General features: G+C 52.6%; 1 protein-coding gene across 4 annotated transcripts in view; it reads left to right on the plus strand.

Moving 5' to 3' along the window:
• AZIN2 (antizyme inhibitor 2) overlaps nucleotides 1-3968 on the plus strand; it is a 34705-nt gene extending 30737 nt beyond the window's left edge. For 2 of the 4 annotated variants that reach the window (XM_014549483.1, XM_014549484.1), the window contains exons 12-13: nucleotides 1058-1272; nucleotides 3493-3968. In XM_014549483.1, coding sequence (XP_014404969.1) covers nucleotides 1058-1272; nucleotides 3493-3631 — 354 coding nt within the window. In that variant the 3' untranslated portion in view covers nucleotides 3632-3968. The remainder of the gene's footprint in view (nucleotides 1-1057; nucleotides 1273-3492) is intronic. The other 2 variants (NM_001293760.1, XM_014549485.1) reach the window with 2 other exon arrangements.
• The last annotated feature ends 13830 nt before the right edge of the window (nucleotides 3969-17798 follow it).

The following is a 17798-nucleotide window of genomic DNA, read 5'->3' on the forward strand; positions in this document are numbered from 1 at the left end:
ATAATGCAAATTGCATTAGTTGGAATCTTGAGCGTGTAAGTTTCAGCAACAAAAAAGCAAGTTGTAGAGATTACACCCTATAATTCCATTTACATATATTTCAAAAGTGTGTGAACTAAATACTATCTTGTTTAAGGTTAGGTATGTTTTTGGAAAACAAAGTAAAGCAAGAGAATAATGAAAACAAAATTCAGGATAATGGCTACCTCAGGAGGCATGTCATTGGTGTGGGCCACAGAGGAGTTTCAAAGATACTGGAAATTTTCCTATATCTTACAGATGATACAAATATTCTTTTGTATGAATTAAATATTTATCAAAATAATTTTAATTCTCATCCAAGGACATTTTTAAAAATATATATTTTATTGATTTTTTACAGAGAGGAAGGGAGAGGGATAGAGAGTTAGAAACATCCATGAGAGAGAAACATGGATCAGCTGCCTCCTGCACACCCGCTACTGGGGATGTGCCCGCAACCAAGGTACATGCCCTTGACCGGAATCGAACCTGGGACTCTTCAGTCCACAGGCCGACGCTCTAGCCACTGAGCCAAACTGGTCAGGGATCAAGGACATTTTTAATTAATTTTTAGAGAGAGGGGAAGAGGGAGAGAGAGAGAGAAATGTGAGAGAGAAACGTCAATCAGTTGCCTCCCCACTCCCACCCCCACCCCGCACGTGTCCCAACTGGGGCCAGGGATTGAACCTGCAACCTAGGCATGTGCCCTGACCAGAAATCAAACCCACAACCTTTCGGTGTAAAGTGATGCTCCAACCAACAGAGCCGCTTGGCCAGGACAGGTTAAGAATATTGCCCAAGGTCACACAACTAGCAAGTGTTGGAGTCTGGATTTAACACCAGGCATTGTGGCTTCAGAGTCTTAAGAGGCAATGAGGACAGAAAAGTGGGAGGGCCTTAAATGCCAGGCTAGGAGGCCCATCCAGTCTTTATCCTATTGGCTATGGGAGCCATGGAGGTTTTTGAGGGAGGGAGTGATAAGGCTGTGAACAGTCAGCCCAGGAAAGCTGAATGTGCTCAACCCTCTTTCCTGCAGAAACCTTCCACAGAGCAGCCCTTGTACAGCAGCAGCCTGTGGGGCCCGGCGGCTGATGGCTGTGACTGTGTAGCTGAGGGCCTGTGGCTGCCGCAACTACACATAGGGGACTGGCTGGTCTTTGAGAACATGGGCGCCTACACTGTGGGCATGGGTTCCCTCTTCAGAGGGATCCAGACCTGCCGCATCACCTATGCCATGTCCAGGGTGGCCTGGTAAGGGGGCCCTGCTGGGAGATGGAGCGGGGTGGGGGAGAAAGAGTGGGCTAGGCAGAAGCAGTGAGGGAAACCTTAGGTTTGAGACCTGGCTTCTGTGAAATCCAATTTGACAAGTAGCCCTTGGTTATTGGTTCCAAATAAGCCCTGTGCTTGGCACCTGGCTGTGGCCATGAATGAGACTGAGCTTCCCTTGAGTAGGAGACACAGAGAAGCAGACAGACTCCTGATAAATTCTGTGCTGGGTGGAGGGGGCAGGCTGCGGAAGCTTAGATTCCTCCCTGGGGCCCAGATCCACCTCCTGGTGGAAGGAAAGGTGAAGTGAAGCCGAGAGATGAGTGGGAGTTAGGCAGCAAGAAGCAGGAGGGGCAGGAGGGGCAGGAGAGGGCTCTGTGAAGAGGAAACAGGGAGGGAGCATCCTACACAAGGTGGTCGTGGCTGGGGAGGGAGCAGGGCTGCATCTGAGAAGGGCCTTAAAAACTGAGAATGGCTTTGAGCAGCAAGGGGGTGGCACGGACTGGCTTGAAGCAGGGGAGTGACGTGATCGGATGTGGACTGTAGAAAGGCCACTCTAGCTGCTGTGTGGATTAATGGAGGCCAAGGGCATGTGTGGATAGAGCTGACCAGTCGAGTGGCTACTCTATGACCCAGGAAATATTGGCACTCACTTAGCCTCCATCTTCCCATCTAAAAAGTGAGCCTAAAACTGGCCCCGCTTCCTCACCAGGCCAGTGTTGGGATCCAGTGAGCAAGATGGGAGGAACGTTGTTAGTTGAACCCTCCTGTCAGGCTTTATGATTATTTCCTTCAACCACACACAACTCTGAGATGAGTGTTATCACAGATAGGTCACTTGCTTGAGGTCACACCGCTGGTCAGCAGGGGAGAGCCCCCCTTTCGGAGCTGGGGAGATGGCTACGGATGGCAGGAGTGTCCACCCTCTCCACTGAGTAAGTGCTTACTATGTGCCAGCATGGGGCACCAGGCACGAACTCCCTGCCCTGATGTAGCTGAAGGAGGGCTATGGCTGAAGGAGGGCTGTAGTTGAAGGCGTGCTGTAGCTGAAGCAGATATTGAACCCTTATCTTTATCAAGAAGTACATTGTGCTGTGCGATTCAGCAGAGTCTTTCCTGAGATTCAGTTGAGACCTGAAGGCTGAGGAGGAGTTAGTAAGGGTTGGTGATGCCGGTGGAAGCACAAGTACGTGCACAGGCCTGGGATGGGAAAGTCTTTCCTGAGATTCAGTCACTGAAGCTGAGACCTGAAGGCTGAGGAGGAGTTAGTCAGGGTTGATGATGCAGGTGGAAGCACAAGTACGTGCACAGGCCTGGGATGGGATGCGTGTGAGCCCTAAAGATGGTTACTGTGGATGGCACACAGGAGGTGAGGATGGGCACGGCTGGAGAGGCCAGCTGGGACAGATCTCCTGGGGCCGGAGAGTGGGCGGACACTGCTGGCAACTCAAGAGCAGGGATTTACTGTTTGGGAACATGGCCCTGGGCCAGAAATGTCTGGAGGAAGCCAGAGAAGACCTGGGAGACTGTGCATTCCCGGCTAGAGATGGCGGTGGCAGTGGTAATGGAGAGAGGTGTGTACTGTAAGGAGGTTCAGGAGCTGGGTCAGTAGGATCACTGGGTGTGAGGATAAGATTCCCAACTGGTGGCTGATCAGAGGGTGGAGCCCCATAGCAACATGGGTAGGTAGGAGGAGAAAGAGTTTGTGGGATTTTTTGAATGGGGGCAGGAGATTTTTTTTTAAGTGCCAAGCCTGGAGTATGAAGAGTGTGGGAGTGAGAGAGCTGGGTGGAATCCTAGTTCTACCACCTGCTGCCCCCCCCCACCACCACCCGTAGAGTTTCTGCCCTGTAACCTTGGGCAGGTCACTTCTCTCTGTCTCAGTAAAATGGGGATGATAATGCTGCTCTTACAGGGTTTGGGGGAGGGAGTATACAATTAGATAACTTAAGTAAAGTGCCTGGCACAATGTCTGCCACATAGTAAGTGTTCAACAAATGTGGGTTCCTTTCCTTCTTGGGGGTGTTGGACTACAAGGGTGGGGGAGATGGTCAGCAGGCCTTCTCTTGCCCTAGGCTGGGCTGTGGGGCTCAGGTGAAACCCCTATACCCAATGGGGGCCAGGTCTTCTGGTGCAGGGCCATCAGAAGCCCCCAGCCAGCAGGTCCCATGCTGGTGGCCTCCAGTGCCCCTCTCTCACCCACAGGAAAGCACTGCAAGAGCAGCCGCTGCCTGCAGAACAGGATGAGGACGCTGAGGGCATGTGCAAGCCTCTGTCCTGCGGCTGGGAGATCACAGACACCTTGTGCGTGGGCCCTGTCTTCACCCCGGCGAGCATCATGTGAGCGGCCCCGTTCCCCCCGGAGAACCCCAGCGGGGCCACAGAGATGCCTCTGGGAGAGGTGGGGAAGGTGGCAAGCAGGGCACTCTCTGGCCAGGACTCCGGTGCTTGCTCTGCTGCGCCCCCCTCCACCCGTAGTGTTTCTGCCCTGTAAATAGGACCAGTCTTACACTCGCTGTAGTTCAAGTATGCAACATAAATCCTGTTCCTTCCAGCTGTGTCCGCCTCCTCTGCAGCGCCAAGGGGCTGGTCAGCCAGATGTGGGGTGTTCTCAGGGTTTCCCCTAGTCTCCTTCCCACTTTTGTAAATATGATGCAAATAAATATTTAGGTTTTTTAATATTCCAGTGGAATCTAGCAGTTCAATTCCCAAAGCAGCCTGGCTAGGCCAGCAGTGAGATTCCCACCTGCACTGAGGACCCCATGGCCTCTGCCTTAGTCCTGACCTGGCTGCCGTGTGGGCATCTCCTGTAGCACCAGCTCCTCTGACTCTTCTCCTCTCCACAGGCCTCCGTGCCTGGCCTCCTGGGGAGGGTGAGCTGTCAGGTTAAGGTGGGGTCAGAGTTGCTTCCCTTCAGCCCTGGAGCTCAGCTCATGCCTGAGAGGCGCCTCTGTGTGAACCTAACACTCCACCTAAGGCCTGACCCTAAGTGGGGGCAATTGAGTATTGACACAGCTTTGGAAATTCACACCAAAGATAAAGAGCAAAGAGATGGGTTTTGAGGAGACCCTGCACCCCCACTCTCCTTGCAGGACTGCAAGGCAATGAGAGTAATGCCAATACCTGGTGGTTGGTTTTGTGAATCGAGGCAGTTCCTGTTATAACAGGGTTGGCCATAGACATTGTCACATTCAGTGCCAGGGCCCCCATGTTGATGTCTCCTCACACTACCAACCAGTGAGCCACCCGGCCAGGGAAGAACTGGTGGCTGTAGTATATCCAGAGCTTGTACAACCATCACCACCATCTAATTCTAGAACATGTTCATCACCTCAAAAAGAAACCCATCGGCAGTCACTCCCCATTTCCTCCTCCCCAGCCCCTGGCAACCACTAATCTATTTTCCAACTCTACAGATTTGCCTATTCTGAACGTTTTATTTTGACTTTTTATACATTCACTTGATCATCTCTCTGGGTAAGCCTGGTACAATGTGGGTTTTTTCCACACCGCCAAGCAATTCTCTGAAATCAGCTAGGTGCCCTACAATTTCACCCACTTCCGACACTATCTACCTGGAAACAAAGGGCTCAGTCCTACAAGACTGCCACCCCTGCCCACTGCAGAGGCCAGTCCCCCAGTCCAGGCTGTCACCCGTGCTTCTGACTGACGGGCAATAATCAGAGGTTCTGACAACCCCTTGGACTCAACTGATTTGCTAGAGGGGCTCACAGAACCCAGAGAAACATTTTACTTACTAGATTCCTGGTTTATTATAAAAGGATGTAACTCAGAACAGCCAGATGGAGGAGATGCATAGGGCAAGGTATGGGGGAAGGGCATGAGCTTCCATGCCCTCTCCTGTGCCACTCTCCCAGCACCTCCATGTGTTCACCTACCCGAGCTCTCCGAACCCTGTCTTTTTCAGGTTTTATGGAGGTTTCATTACATAGGCACAAGAGAGTAAGCCATTGGCCACTGGTGAGTGAACTCAATCTCCAGCCCCTCCCCACTCCATAGGGCAAGGTATGGGGGAAGGGCACGAGCTTCCATGCCCTCTCCTGTGCCACTCTCCCAGCACCTCCATATGTTCACCTACCCGAGCTCTCGGAACCCTGTCTTTTTCAGGTTTTATGGAGGTTTCATTACATAGGCACAAGAGAGTAAGCCATTGGCCACTGGTGAGTGAACTCAATCTCCAGCCCCTCCCCACTCCCCAGAGGTTGGGGGGTGAGTGGGACACAGCAAAAGACACCTTCATCACTCTCACCACTTAGGAAACTACAAGAATTTTAGGAGCTCCGTGCCTAAATGGGGATGAAGACCGAAGAGATATTTCTTATAAATCACAATGTCATACCTGGACGTCCTGTTTCAGTATCTTGACAGTCCTGGGTCCTGCCCGTGGCTCTGAGGTCATCTACTGAGGCAATGTGTTCTGAGTGAATGAGGTTCTTGCCAAAAGCAGAGGTGTCTCCCATTTCCAGGCTGGGCTAGTCTTTGATACTTTGATAATAAGTAGGCTGAAATCTCAGGACACCAAGAGACCCAGAGAGCAGCCAATAGGAGTTACTCTACTGCCCCTTTGTTCTTCATCCAAAGCCACGTTTTACATATTACCACGCTAGGCTCAGCCCTCCATCTATGAGACTGTTTCTGAGACTTCTTCTGTTTCAATGCCCAAGCACATCTGGACCCATTCATGCTTTTTTTTTTTGTGGGGAGGGGAGATGGGGAGAGGACAAACACAGGATTTTCTGCTAGAATCAGGCATCTGCTTCCAAAGGTGGCAGGTGGCTGCCGTGAGACCCAGGTGCAACTCCGTTCCTTGTCTGAGGCAGGTGCACTGTGGAGAGTCCTCTGTGGCTTTTAAAGTGACAGCAGCTGGCACAGAGTTTGAACAGATACCTCACTGGATCCTTTCAATTATTTCATGTTCCATTTGCTGCAAGAATGTGAAATCTACTTTTCTGAGAAAGATACACAGAACTTGATGTGCCTTATTTGAGAATAATAAACAGTCATTTCTTTTCAGTTACTTGTTTTTGTTGTTTCCATCTTTTTCTAAAGAGAAAGAAGAAAAAGCATTAAATGTGTGGAGAATAATGGGCTTCAGGCCCGTGCAGGGGAATCCGACCAGAGATCCTGGAGTCCCAACTGCACTGGCATTTGCCTTGAGTGCCTCCCTAAGCAATCCACTGACAGGAACCCCTCGTGCCATTCTGGCTGCCCCAGAAGTCACTTTCTTGTTGGGCTCTCACAGATCCATCCTGGCCTGGGACCTCACCACAGGGACATCCTCCTCCCACCAGCTCCCCACAACCCACCTGTGCCTCCAGAAGCTCCTTCTGGCCACTTATTCACTCACTCTGGGAGGTTAACAGATCTGCTACTGCCCCACACCAAGTGGCCATCCTCTCTCACCCAAGGGCTGGTGCTCCTCTTCCCCTCCCCAGTCCACTCTACTCAGCAGCCGGATCCTGTCACTCCCATAATTCCCATTTCTCCAAGAATAAAATGTAAAGTCCTGACTAAGCTACCTCTCTGACTCCCTCTCTCCCCCCTAACTCACTACCCTTGACAGCACAACCTCTCTACCTCTCAAACACTCCATACAAGGTACTCCTGCTGTGTTGGGAAGCATGAGACTTGGTTGGAAAGTTTGTAAGGAGGACAGTCTGATAAAAGGGAAGTGTGTGGAAGGCCTCCTGCCCTGTTTATTGGAATTCCGACTTAGGGGAGACTTAAGGGAGTGTCGAAGGTGGCAACCCTAATTATTCCTTGACCTTTTCAAACAAGTCTGTGTATGTGCAGACCCCTGGGTGTTTACTGGAATCCTTATGCTTAATCCCTGGGTGCCCTTGCCTAGAGGACAATGTAAATATGAGTCTTCCCAAGATTACTCACTCTACTGATTGTATCTAAAGATAAACTTCATCTCAAACTGTAGTAAAAGCCTAGCAAGGCAGGCAATCAGGGCTGTCTGGTTGCTATAGCCAGGCCGTCCCTTAGCCCTCGCTTTCACAGCAAATGTTGTGTTGGAGTAATCCACTCATCCGTCGCCCAGGGTCTGCTGGCCAGCCCCGCCACTGCTGGGCCTGTATATACTGTCCCGTCTCTTTGGAATGATTGTCCCAGGTTACCTGTGGGGCTCACTCACTTCATTCAGGTTCTCCTCAAATGTTTTCTTTAGGTGAGGTGTTCTCTGACCACCCTTTAGAAAACAGCACTTCCCAGTCTCTCTTCTCCCTGAACTGGTTTTTTCTTCCCAGCAAAGTTTTGCTCATTGTCCCCTGTGAGGCTTTTCCTCTTTAAAACTGTAACTGTCACACTGCCATCCCAGCATTCTTTAATCCCCTTAGTACCCTTAATCCTCCCCCTATATACCACCATCTGACATACATTTTATTCAGGATTAAGCTCTTAAGGGCAGATACTTGTTTTGTTCTGTGCCCCCAGTGCCTAGATACAGATGTTCACTGCCCTACATACAGATGTCCAATAAATAACTGTGAATGCATCTTTCAGGTCTCAGCTGGGCTATCTCTCCCTTTTCTCTTGGTTAAGTACTTATTGCTTCTCTGAACTTTCATAGCATTCTGCACTTACTCACACTAAAGAGCTGTTGATGACAATGCATTATAATTTTTCTCTCTACTTGCCTTCCTGCAAATCTATTCATTCAAAAAAAGACAGGCGTTTCTCCTACTTGCCAGGGCCATCTGGAGCCTAGGTGTCTTGAGTAAGCTAGGCTTGGAAGGTGTGTGTCTGCAGCCTAGATTCTCTGGAGGGCAGACCAGGACTGGAAGGGGCTGTGGTCCCTGCAGGCCACCTCAGCCTTGCGCCTGGGAGGAGCGCAGGTCCACAGACTAGTGAGCCGTAGGTGGGGAGGCACTGCCAATGTTTCAACAGCTCTTTCTGCTCCTCACTCAGCTGGGTTGACCTTGGCCTAGGAACACCAGTCAATTACAGGACGCAGAGTTAAATGTGAATTTATACAAACGACGAGTAGTTTTTTAGTAAATGTATGTCCCCTGCAATATTTGGGATATTCTTATACTAAGCCACTGTTGTTTACCTGAAATTCAACTTTAACGGGACGTCCTGCATTCCATTTGCTAAATCTGGCAACCCGACCAACCCTGCAAGTCCCTGCCTCTCTCGAGCTTCGTTTTCCCCATCTGTGGCCTGGGAATATTTCTTGGGACTTGCCTCGGGGACCCCTCGGGCGCAGCAACCCCCACCCCGCAAGGGGTCGTCCCTCTGCTCCCAAGAGTCATGTGCAATCGCGCTGGTCTTGCTGAGGGAATATGAGCAAGCCCCTTCCTCCAAGAGCTCAGTTTCCTCATTTCAGCATTCGGGGACGTCAGGGGTAGAAACGATACTCTTTACAGCTTCCCTGAACCTCGATCTCGGGATTTCCAGCTGCCGGAGAGTCCCTCAGACCTCGCGGCGGCGGATTTCCGGTAGTGTGACGTCACTTCCGCGTCCAGTGGCTCCTGGGTTTCGAGTCACAAGCTCTCGCGCCCTCTGCCGGCCGGGAGGAGGCTAGGCCTTTACCAAACTGCGGAAAAGCGGAATCCCTTGGTTAAAAGACAGAGACGCAGCTCCCAGCCTCCACCAGTGGAAAACCGAACCTTCGCCGAGGGCGGGACTCCCACGGGAAGAGGGTCAGCCCACGACGCGAGTGGCGTGGGAAGGGGCGGCCTGGCCTCCGCCCGGCTAGAAAGGTCCAAAGTAACAGCGGAAGTTGGCTCCTTGGCCACCAGCTACTTCTGCCCCCACTTCACCCACCAGGACACTAAAACAGAAATGGAACTTCTGTCCTTCAGTGGCTTACCTGAGCCCCTCACTGGGATGGTCACCCGGGGCTGCTGACCCGAGACCACTGGTGGCATGTCTTCCATAAGATGCAGCTGACGACCAGCAGAGTGGACGAGGAGAGAAGGGCTGGGATGATGGTCGCTGGAGTCTGCAAGTCACCACGTCTGGCAAAGGGACAGAGGCGGCAGGGTAGGGGTAGAGGACTGCGTCCCTGGGGCAGGCTGTGCCCCTGTCCTCAGTAGCCATGACTCACACACATCAGGGTCCCAGTTCTGGAGGGGACATGATGCAGGGCAAGCATAGCTTGAAGGCAAAGATTGAGCGACCTGGGCAAGTGGCCAATAGTCCCCTCCCCCCTCTATCCCCTCCCCAGTGTTTGGCACTTAGAGGGTGCTTAATACATAGGAGAGAAGTGACATTAGTAACATCAGGTGTTTCACAGGCCTTGTCTTATTCAACCTGGCAAGCTGTTCCTGCTGTTACCATTTATCAGATGGAGAAGCTGAAGTACAGAGGCTGGTTTGACTGAGGTTAAAAAGCAAGGGGCAGAGACAGGACTTGAACCCAGGTCTGCATGCTGCCAGGCCTCATGCTATCCACCTGCTTCCCAACAAGCATGTCCTGAACACCCACTGCGGGTCTGGCATGTGGCCCAGCCCAGTAAGACAACACCTGGCACATGATAGTCCCTCAGTAAGTTCTCGCTGTCATGAGGTATTACAATTAATTTGATACATTTGGTCCACACAGCAACTCTGCAAGAGAAAATATTATTCCTATTTTTTAGATGAGAAGACTGAGGCTAATGAGGTGATGTGTCTTGCCTAAGATCATTTGGCTGATAAGTGCAAGGCCAAGATTCAAACCCTGGCTAACTCTCTTTTCCCCACATCAGCTAAGGTGCTTAGGTAGCAGAGAAATCCAATACTACTGCCTCGGTTTATTCAGCTGCAGAATGGGAAGATGTCCTTAGTAAAGGAATAAACAGAGGGACCTGTAAGGACTGTCCAATGGAAAGGAGGCCAGTCTTGTCTGGGCGGGGGGTGGGGTGGGGCAGAGAACAGAGCTTGGACCAATGAGGACACAAGGGGACCCATGTAAAGGAAGAACTCCTAACCCTTATTGTCCAGTATGGGCTGGGCTTCTGCCACCAGATGTTTACCCAGGGATATGGTGAGAGACTGCAAGAATCAAATTCTGAGGGTCCTGCTGCTGCTGGGAACAAGAGGGGGCTCTGGGTCTTGTTCGGCAGAACTGCCAACTTGCTGTGCCTGTCCTCTCCGAAGAAGGGGAGGGAGGCTGAGTACTCCAGCTCTGAAACAGCCTCCGTGCTCCTAGGAGAATTCACTGGCTCCTCACTTCTGCCCTCTTGTCCCTTTTTCCATCCTTCATCCCACCCCATGCATCAGACTCACCAGCCTCTCAGCCTTCTCTCTGGATTCCCTGCCTCCAGCTTTGCCCTGCCCCATACAAATATAACCATACCCCATTCCCCGCTTAAAACCTTTGTCCTGGCTCCCTGTTGCTCTCAGATGGCCCTGCTTTTCTCTCCAGCATCAGCACTCTGCCCCTCTGCCTCACATTCAACCCTCAGCCACATGACCTCATCTCCAGCCTCCTGTCCCTTGCACATGCTGTTCCCTCTTCCAGAAACACTTTGCCCAACTCTTACTCACCCTGCGGGTCTCAGATTCAGCGGTACCTCCTCCAGCTGGCCCCTCTTCTCTGCGTTTGTGTGACTCCCCTCTTGTTCTAACCTAGCCCACAGCACATGTGCCATGACTGCCTGGTTACTGTCAACTCCTTGATAGAGACCTGGGGTGCATCTGTTGTTGCTTATGTGAGTAAGTGATTTGGTGGGTAAGTAATTAAATGAGAGAGTGGAGAGCACAGTGGGGCAGGCTTAGAGGAGCCCTCCCCCGCAAAGGTAATGTCACCTTTCCTTCCTATGGGACTTGCCCAAAGTCAACACTTCTCTGGACTGAGCTGGGACAGGGTGGACCGAGGCTGGGCTGAACAAACACAGCCTTCTCCACTTGACAGCCCTACCCCTCTCAGTTCTGGGCTCTTGAATGCAGCTCAAGAGCTGTTTCTGATTCGCCAGCTTCTGTCTTTGAAAACTAGCCAGTGCTGCTCTGCCATGAACTTGCTATGTGACCTGGAGGAATTCGCCTCCCTTCTCTGACCTCAGTTTCTTCAACTGTAGAAAAGGAATAATGATCCCTCCACACATCGCAGCGTGGTATGGGGGTGGGTGGATAAGGAGTGTGGGTTTGGGAGTCACAGCCCTGGGTTCAAATGTGAGCTCAACCACTTAATTGGAAAATCGTCTTAACTCTCCAGACTTAGTGTTCTCATCTGGAAAATGGGGATGAAGTGGTACCACCTCTCAGACCTTGTGAGGGTTAAATGAGATGACAGCTAATAATTATAATTATGTTAATAATGCCTCAAACAAGGCCTGGTGCCGTTTAATTCAACAAATCATAAGGTGTGCGGGGACTTCGAGAGAAAAGACAGCATTTGAAAACATGGCTTCAAATTGGGCTATAGAATTCCAGAGCTGGGAAGGTGCCTTAGGAACCACGTGGTATTGAGACCCCCGGCACCCCTGAGAAGAGAAGGGTCTTGTCCAAGATGACACTTAAATCCACACTATTTGACTAGTAAATTCCTGGGGCAGAGACGGCTTAGACTGGGAAGCTGGGTATTTGCTTTTGGAGCCAGAAAAGTTTCAAGTGGCTCAGCCCCCTCCCTGCCACTCCTGGCTCCTACCTGCCCAGTTCCTTCCCCAGGGATCAGTATGAGGGCAAGCTGGCTGAAGAGCTGGCTGAAGTACCCCCTAACTGGAGTCATAGCCCTCTCCTGCCTCACAGGTGAGACCACCTAAGCTCCCCACACCTCTCCCATTCTGGGCCAGGGTTCTGGAAAGTGGCAGAAGAAAGGGGCAGGAGTCTACTTACTGCACCGGTGGGCAGCAGTGGAGAAGTTGCAGGGGGGCTGCGTGCCTCTCAGTGGGGCGTTGGGGCCTCAGCTCAAGGGGGTCAAGGCAGCAGGTGCTCAAGGCCTTCCCTGGGTGTTCTCTTTCTGAAAGGGAGGGGCAGAGCGAGGTCACAGCCTGGAGCAACAGGTTCCAGCCAACTGCTGCCGCAGGCTCTCCATTCAGAATGGGGGTCAGGACAGGCAGGCTGCTTGGGGGCCCTGAGGCCAAAGTACCTTATCGTTCTAAATTGCTAAGAGGACATTTAACAACATGGGAAAAGGCTCACAAGGTGTTCGTGTCAAGACAACAAGGAGAACAAAAAGCTGGCAGGGAACAATAGCAGTGTCCTGATTTTTGTAAATAAACAGACTCACATGGCAAAAAAGGCTGTAAATCTTACCACCAAAGCACCAGCAGTGGTTCTCTGAACAGTGGCTAATGGGTAGTTTATATTTTGTGTCTTGACTATATTTTCCAAAATTTCTACAGTGAAGGAAATAAATTTACTTAGGAAATCAAATAAATTTACTTAGGAAATCAAAACAGTTTAAATGAACAAGCATTTTTTTAAAAAAAAAATCCTCACCAGAGGCTGTTTTTATTCATTTTTAGAGAGAAAGGGAGAGGCAGAGAGAAAGAAACATCCATCATCTGCCTCCTGTATGTGTCCTGCCCAGGGACTGAACCCACAACCTTTTGGTGCATGGGATGATGCTCCAACCAACTGAACCACCTGGCCAGGGCTGAATGAACAAGCCTAAATCCCTACCAATGGAATTGTTGGTCAGAAGGCTTGTGCATTTAAACAGATCATAAACAGGAAGTTCTGTTTATGTTTGTGCAGAGCAGACATGCCCAGAAGGACTTCTGGGACCCGGATGAGGGACTCTCAGCTTGACAGTCTTACATTTATTCGAAATTTTAAAAAATAATGAGCATATGTTATAATTTTAAGAAGGCAACCATTCAGACAACTTTCCTAAGCTTTGCTGACTCCCTGGTTCTCCCTGTGCAGAATCTGGCTGGGGTGGTCAGTGGGCTCACCTGGGGCTCAGCATCCATCCCAGCATCTTTAGGGAAGAGCTGTCTCTGGTCTCTAAGACCCCCCCCCCCAACTTGGAGATGGGTGGTTTCATAATGCCAGCGTTGACACCAGTCAGTAACCATTTTCTGAGGCTCTTTCTGCATCCAGCAGGCAGAGCCGGGGGCATGATCCCTGCCTCAAGAGGCTCGCGGTCTAGTGGTTGAATTCTGCTGAACCGGAACCCCTGAGACAGCTTCGCCTTGAGTAGGATGTGAAGTATGAGTATGATTTCGACAGAAGAAAAAGGAGAGCAAGGGCATTCTAGGAGGGGGTGGGAGTGGCAGTGAGTATTACAAAAGCCGGGGTCTTAAGGACCAAAATATGCTTAACACTCTTCGTTTGGGATCTGAATATTCTAACACTAGAGGTCCAGTGCATGAATTCATGCATGGGTGGGGCCCCTCTGGGTGGCCTGTGGGGATCGGACTGAAACCCCACAGTCCAACGCTGCCTACAGCTCCTACCTGCCACTCCGCTCATCGCGGCCCCACTGCACCTGCCACGGGCTCAGACCCCATCAGTCCCAAGTGGGAGAGGCTCGCCAGCTGTGAGCCCTGTGTCTGGTGCCCTCTTGAGGGGAGTGGCCTGCAGGATCGGGCTGAAACCGGCTCTCTGACATCCTCGAGGGGTCCCAGATTGCGAGAGGGCACAGGCCAGGCCAAAGGACCCCACCGGTGCACAATTGGGCCAGGGAGGGGCTGTGGGAGGGCTCCAGGGCATGTCTGGCCCATCTCGCTCAGTCCCCATCAGCAGCAAGCTAACCTATTGCCTGCCCCCTGGTGGTCAGTGCACATCAAAGCGCCTTAGCATATCATTAGCATATTATGCTTCGATTGGTTGAACAGTTGACTAGTCACCAGACAACCAGACACTTAGCATATTAGGCTTTTATTATACAGGATGATATGCAGTCTTTTTTTTTTTTTTTTTGCTATCCTTTATTGAAGGGCCCCACATCTTCATGGGACCCCAGCCAAACCAGAAAGCAGACAGGCCCTCCATTTATAGCAGGAGGCCTAGAAGGGGAGGGGAATGACTCATGATCCCACCACACCTCCCTGGAAACAGAAACCACCACAGACAGACAGACAAGGGCCGGGGAAGAGAACGTGCCTCACTCTAGGTTCTCTCCCCATTGCGCCCACTTGAAAAGAAAGTCAAACACTGGTTACACAGCACCCCAGCCCCGCCCCACCCATAGCAGCGTTTGTGGGACTCCCCTCTGCAAGGGGCGGCCCCCAGGCAGCTTCCCGTGCTCTTCCTTCACTTTGGTTTGCTCCTGGCATCTCCGTGCCCTCTTCCTTCCTTCAGCCTCTGGCCCATCACCTGGCCATCTAGCGCCTACTCAAACCTTCTCTCTCATCTCTAGAGCTTCCCTGCCCCAAGGCTTCTGGGGAAGCAGCGTCTCAGGCATCTTCTCTCCTCCCAGCAAGGGGCCCACCAGGCCCCCTCTGCCCAGGACGTGGACTCACACGGCTGCCCCGCTCTCCTTGAGGTCAGGGGCTGAGCGCTGCCGTCTCATTCGAGGGGGAGTAGTGTATGGGGGGTAGCGGGGCCCCGGGGGCCGTTGGGCCGGGTATGGTTGGGGCTGCTGGGGATAATAGTTGTGCTTTTTAGGCTGGAAGTGCTGAGGTTCAGGCTGTGCAGCACCCTCTCCCTGGGATCGGCCCCCTCCATCCAGGGAGCTATGCAGTCTTTTCTGCCTCCACAGGAAGCCCTTCGAAACAGAAAGGCTGTGTTGTGTTGCCATAGGCCTGTGTTGGGTGTTGGTGAGGGGGAGTGAGGGCTGAAGGCCATAGGCCTGTGTTGGGTGTTGGTGCGGGGGAGTGAGGGCTGAAGGCCATAGGCCTGTGTTGGGTGTTGGTGAGGGGGAGTGAGGGCTGAAGGCTGGGCCAAGAGTAGGATTTGGATAGGCATGGTACCCAGGGCCACCGTCATTTCTAGTTGGGCCTGTGCCCACAGTAACAGCTGCTGTAGGGCTGCTGTGTGGAGTCAGAAGTCCCCTCTCCCTTCCTGTGCCCCCTGTAACCTTTCCCCAGCTGCTTGGTGTGGTGCCTGAAATCCCACCGCTCGTCACTCTTTGGGAGTGGTTCCTGTTATAAGTGTTCATAGGCCAGAGAGGGGGTGGCATCTCTAACCATAAGCCAGTTACCCTGAGGAACACAGGAGGGAAAGTTCTGAGGGAGGCATGGAAGGGATGGAGGAGGGCATTTCAGGAGTGCGACAGAGGAAGAGGGAGGGTGAAGGGGGACATTCCATGAGGCCGCCTCAAACTAGAACCTTAGAAATGGTGGTTGCCTCATAGCCCAGCGTCAGCCATTCCTCTTGCTGAACCATTGAGGAGTGGACACCCATAAGGGAGCCATCCAGGGTTACTGGAGAGTCAGGACGGAGCTGGGGCCCACCCAGGCTGAGCAAGGATCGCCCAGGTCTGAACACAGCCCACGCCTGAGAGAGCACACGTTCAGCCAGTCTCTGCTTTTCCGGGGACCTCCTGGGGCTCTCACCCGCACCTCCTCCCAGTGCAGGCACAGCTGCTGGGCCCCACGTCCGTTCCTGTTCGTAATCTGGCAGTTTGGTCAGGGAGAGGCTTCAACGTGAGGTTGGCAGGGGGCGAGGAAGCAAGCCCGGGGAGTGAGGGGGCAAAGCCCCTTCTCTGGGAAAAAAGATTCCAACCCCCCAAGCCACCATGGCCCAGGGCTGACTCTAGTGCTGCAGCACTAGGATCCCCTTGGCCATGGTTCCCTCTGCCCTCACCTGCGACTCCCTGCGGCTCCGGCAGCTGCGCTGGCGGCTTTGTCCTTGGTGTGGCCCGTCCCGTGCTGGCTCTGGACTCTGTTGCCAGTAAGGGAGGTACTGGGTGTGGGCAGGCACCAACGGGCTCTGTCCCGGAGGAGGGGCTGTTGGGGTCCAGGCCAATTCTCCCTTCTCCTTGGGCAGGAGATGGAGGAGGACACCCAACTCTTGGTGCCTGGGGCTGTGGGCCCCTGGCCACTCCCCTTCTCCTTCTGCTCAGGCTCCAGGTTTTCAGGGGGTGGGAGGAGGCACCAGAATCCACAGGGGGAGGTTAAAGGTTGCATGGAAAGAGTGGAGGCTGTGAGTCGGGAGACCTGGTTGGGCCTGGCTTTGCCCCGCAGGCTGGTGTCTTCCCATTTGGGTCTTGGTTTTCTTATCTGTAAAATGACAGAGTTGCGATCAGTGGTCTCTCAGCAGCCGTCCTGGAGTCTGTGATGCTGACCGGCATGCTCAGCTGGGCTGTCTCCACCCTGGAGAGAATTTCCGGACTCTGTGACCCTGGAGCTGCAGTCCCCGATTCTGAGGGTACCCCCCACGCCCTGCTGACCTTCTTAGACATGGGGGTCCTTCTCCTCTGAGCACCTCCTTCCTCAGCCCTGCCCTGCCCGCTTCCAGCTGACCCTCTGTGCTCCTTTTCCTTGCCTGGGAGGGGCCCTCTCAGCTGGCCCTTCACTCCCCCACCCCGTGTGCTGACTGGGAACCAGGAAGCCTGGGTTTTGGCCTTGGCTCTGCCTTGTGCTGTATGACCTTGAGCTAGAAACCAACCCTCTGTGGGCCTCAGAATTGGACTGGAAGGTCCACCAGGCTCCTTCTGCATCCAGACTTGATCACATCCAGGCCCACAGTGTTGGGGAGTCATCAGGACCCGGCTTCGTGCCTCTAGTTCCAGCTCTTGAACGGCCCTCCCTTGTCAGACATCAGAACAGAAAGACCCTAGGCCTTCATCTAATTCCTAGGGTGAGTGGGGAGCATTTTGCAATAGTAAGAAATAGAAGAAAACTTGAAATTTTGATAAGGCTTTTCTGTATCCAGGGTAAAAACCCCATAAAATTTCATCCAGGTAAAAGGAAACACAAAAATGAGCACATTTTGCTGTTTCTGCTCTGCTTTTCATAATTCCCTCTTCCATTCTGTGGTTCAGGATTTCCAGGGAACTAGGGAGAATCCTGGGTGTCTCTGAAAGGAGAAATGACCATGCCTTGGTGCCCAATGATGTTTCAGCACCTTGGCCAGCACCCCATCCCCTCCACTTCCCCCCACTCCCCCCTCCAGCCCCCTGCATTTAAGCCTGTGACATGTCCTTTCAACTAACATCCTAGGGGCTGTGACCAGAGCTCGGACCCAGACAGGGGGGAATGCTGCCCAGCTGTGAGCAGTCAGCCTCCCGGGATGGCCTCTCTGGCAGGAGGGAAGGCGGGTCCCCAGAGCCCCTGGGCTGAGCTCTGTGCTGCCAAGAGACTTTCTCTCTGTTGTTTTCTGTTCCTGCTGCCACCCCAGAGAGAAGGATCCAGAGTTAATGGCCTTGTTAGGTGCTGAGCAGGCCAAACCCTGAGACTAACATTAGACTTACAGGATCCTGAACCATCAGAGCCAGGACCTTGGCTATCAATTCACTAGATCCCTAGCCCCTCCCCCAAAAGAGACGGGGAAACAGGCCCAGGAGAGAAGGGACCCGCTAAGCTTCACATAGTGCCTTCACAAGTCCACCCCTGACCTGGAAACACATGAGGCTTGGCTCCCAATTGAGGCTTAACTCGCCATTGCACAATCCACAATGGTGTGGAGCCTGGGCGAAGCTCCCACTTCGAATCCAGGGGGATCACA

Source organism: Myotis brandtii, unplaced genomic scaffold (assembly GCF_000412655.1).
Source record: "Myotis brandtii unplaced genomic scaffold, ASM41265v1 scaffold555, whole genome shotgun sequence".
In the NCBI taxonomy this organism is placed as follows: Eukaryota; Metazoa; Chordata; class Mammalia; order Chiroptera; family Vespertilionidae; genus Myotis; species Myotis brandtii.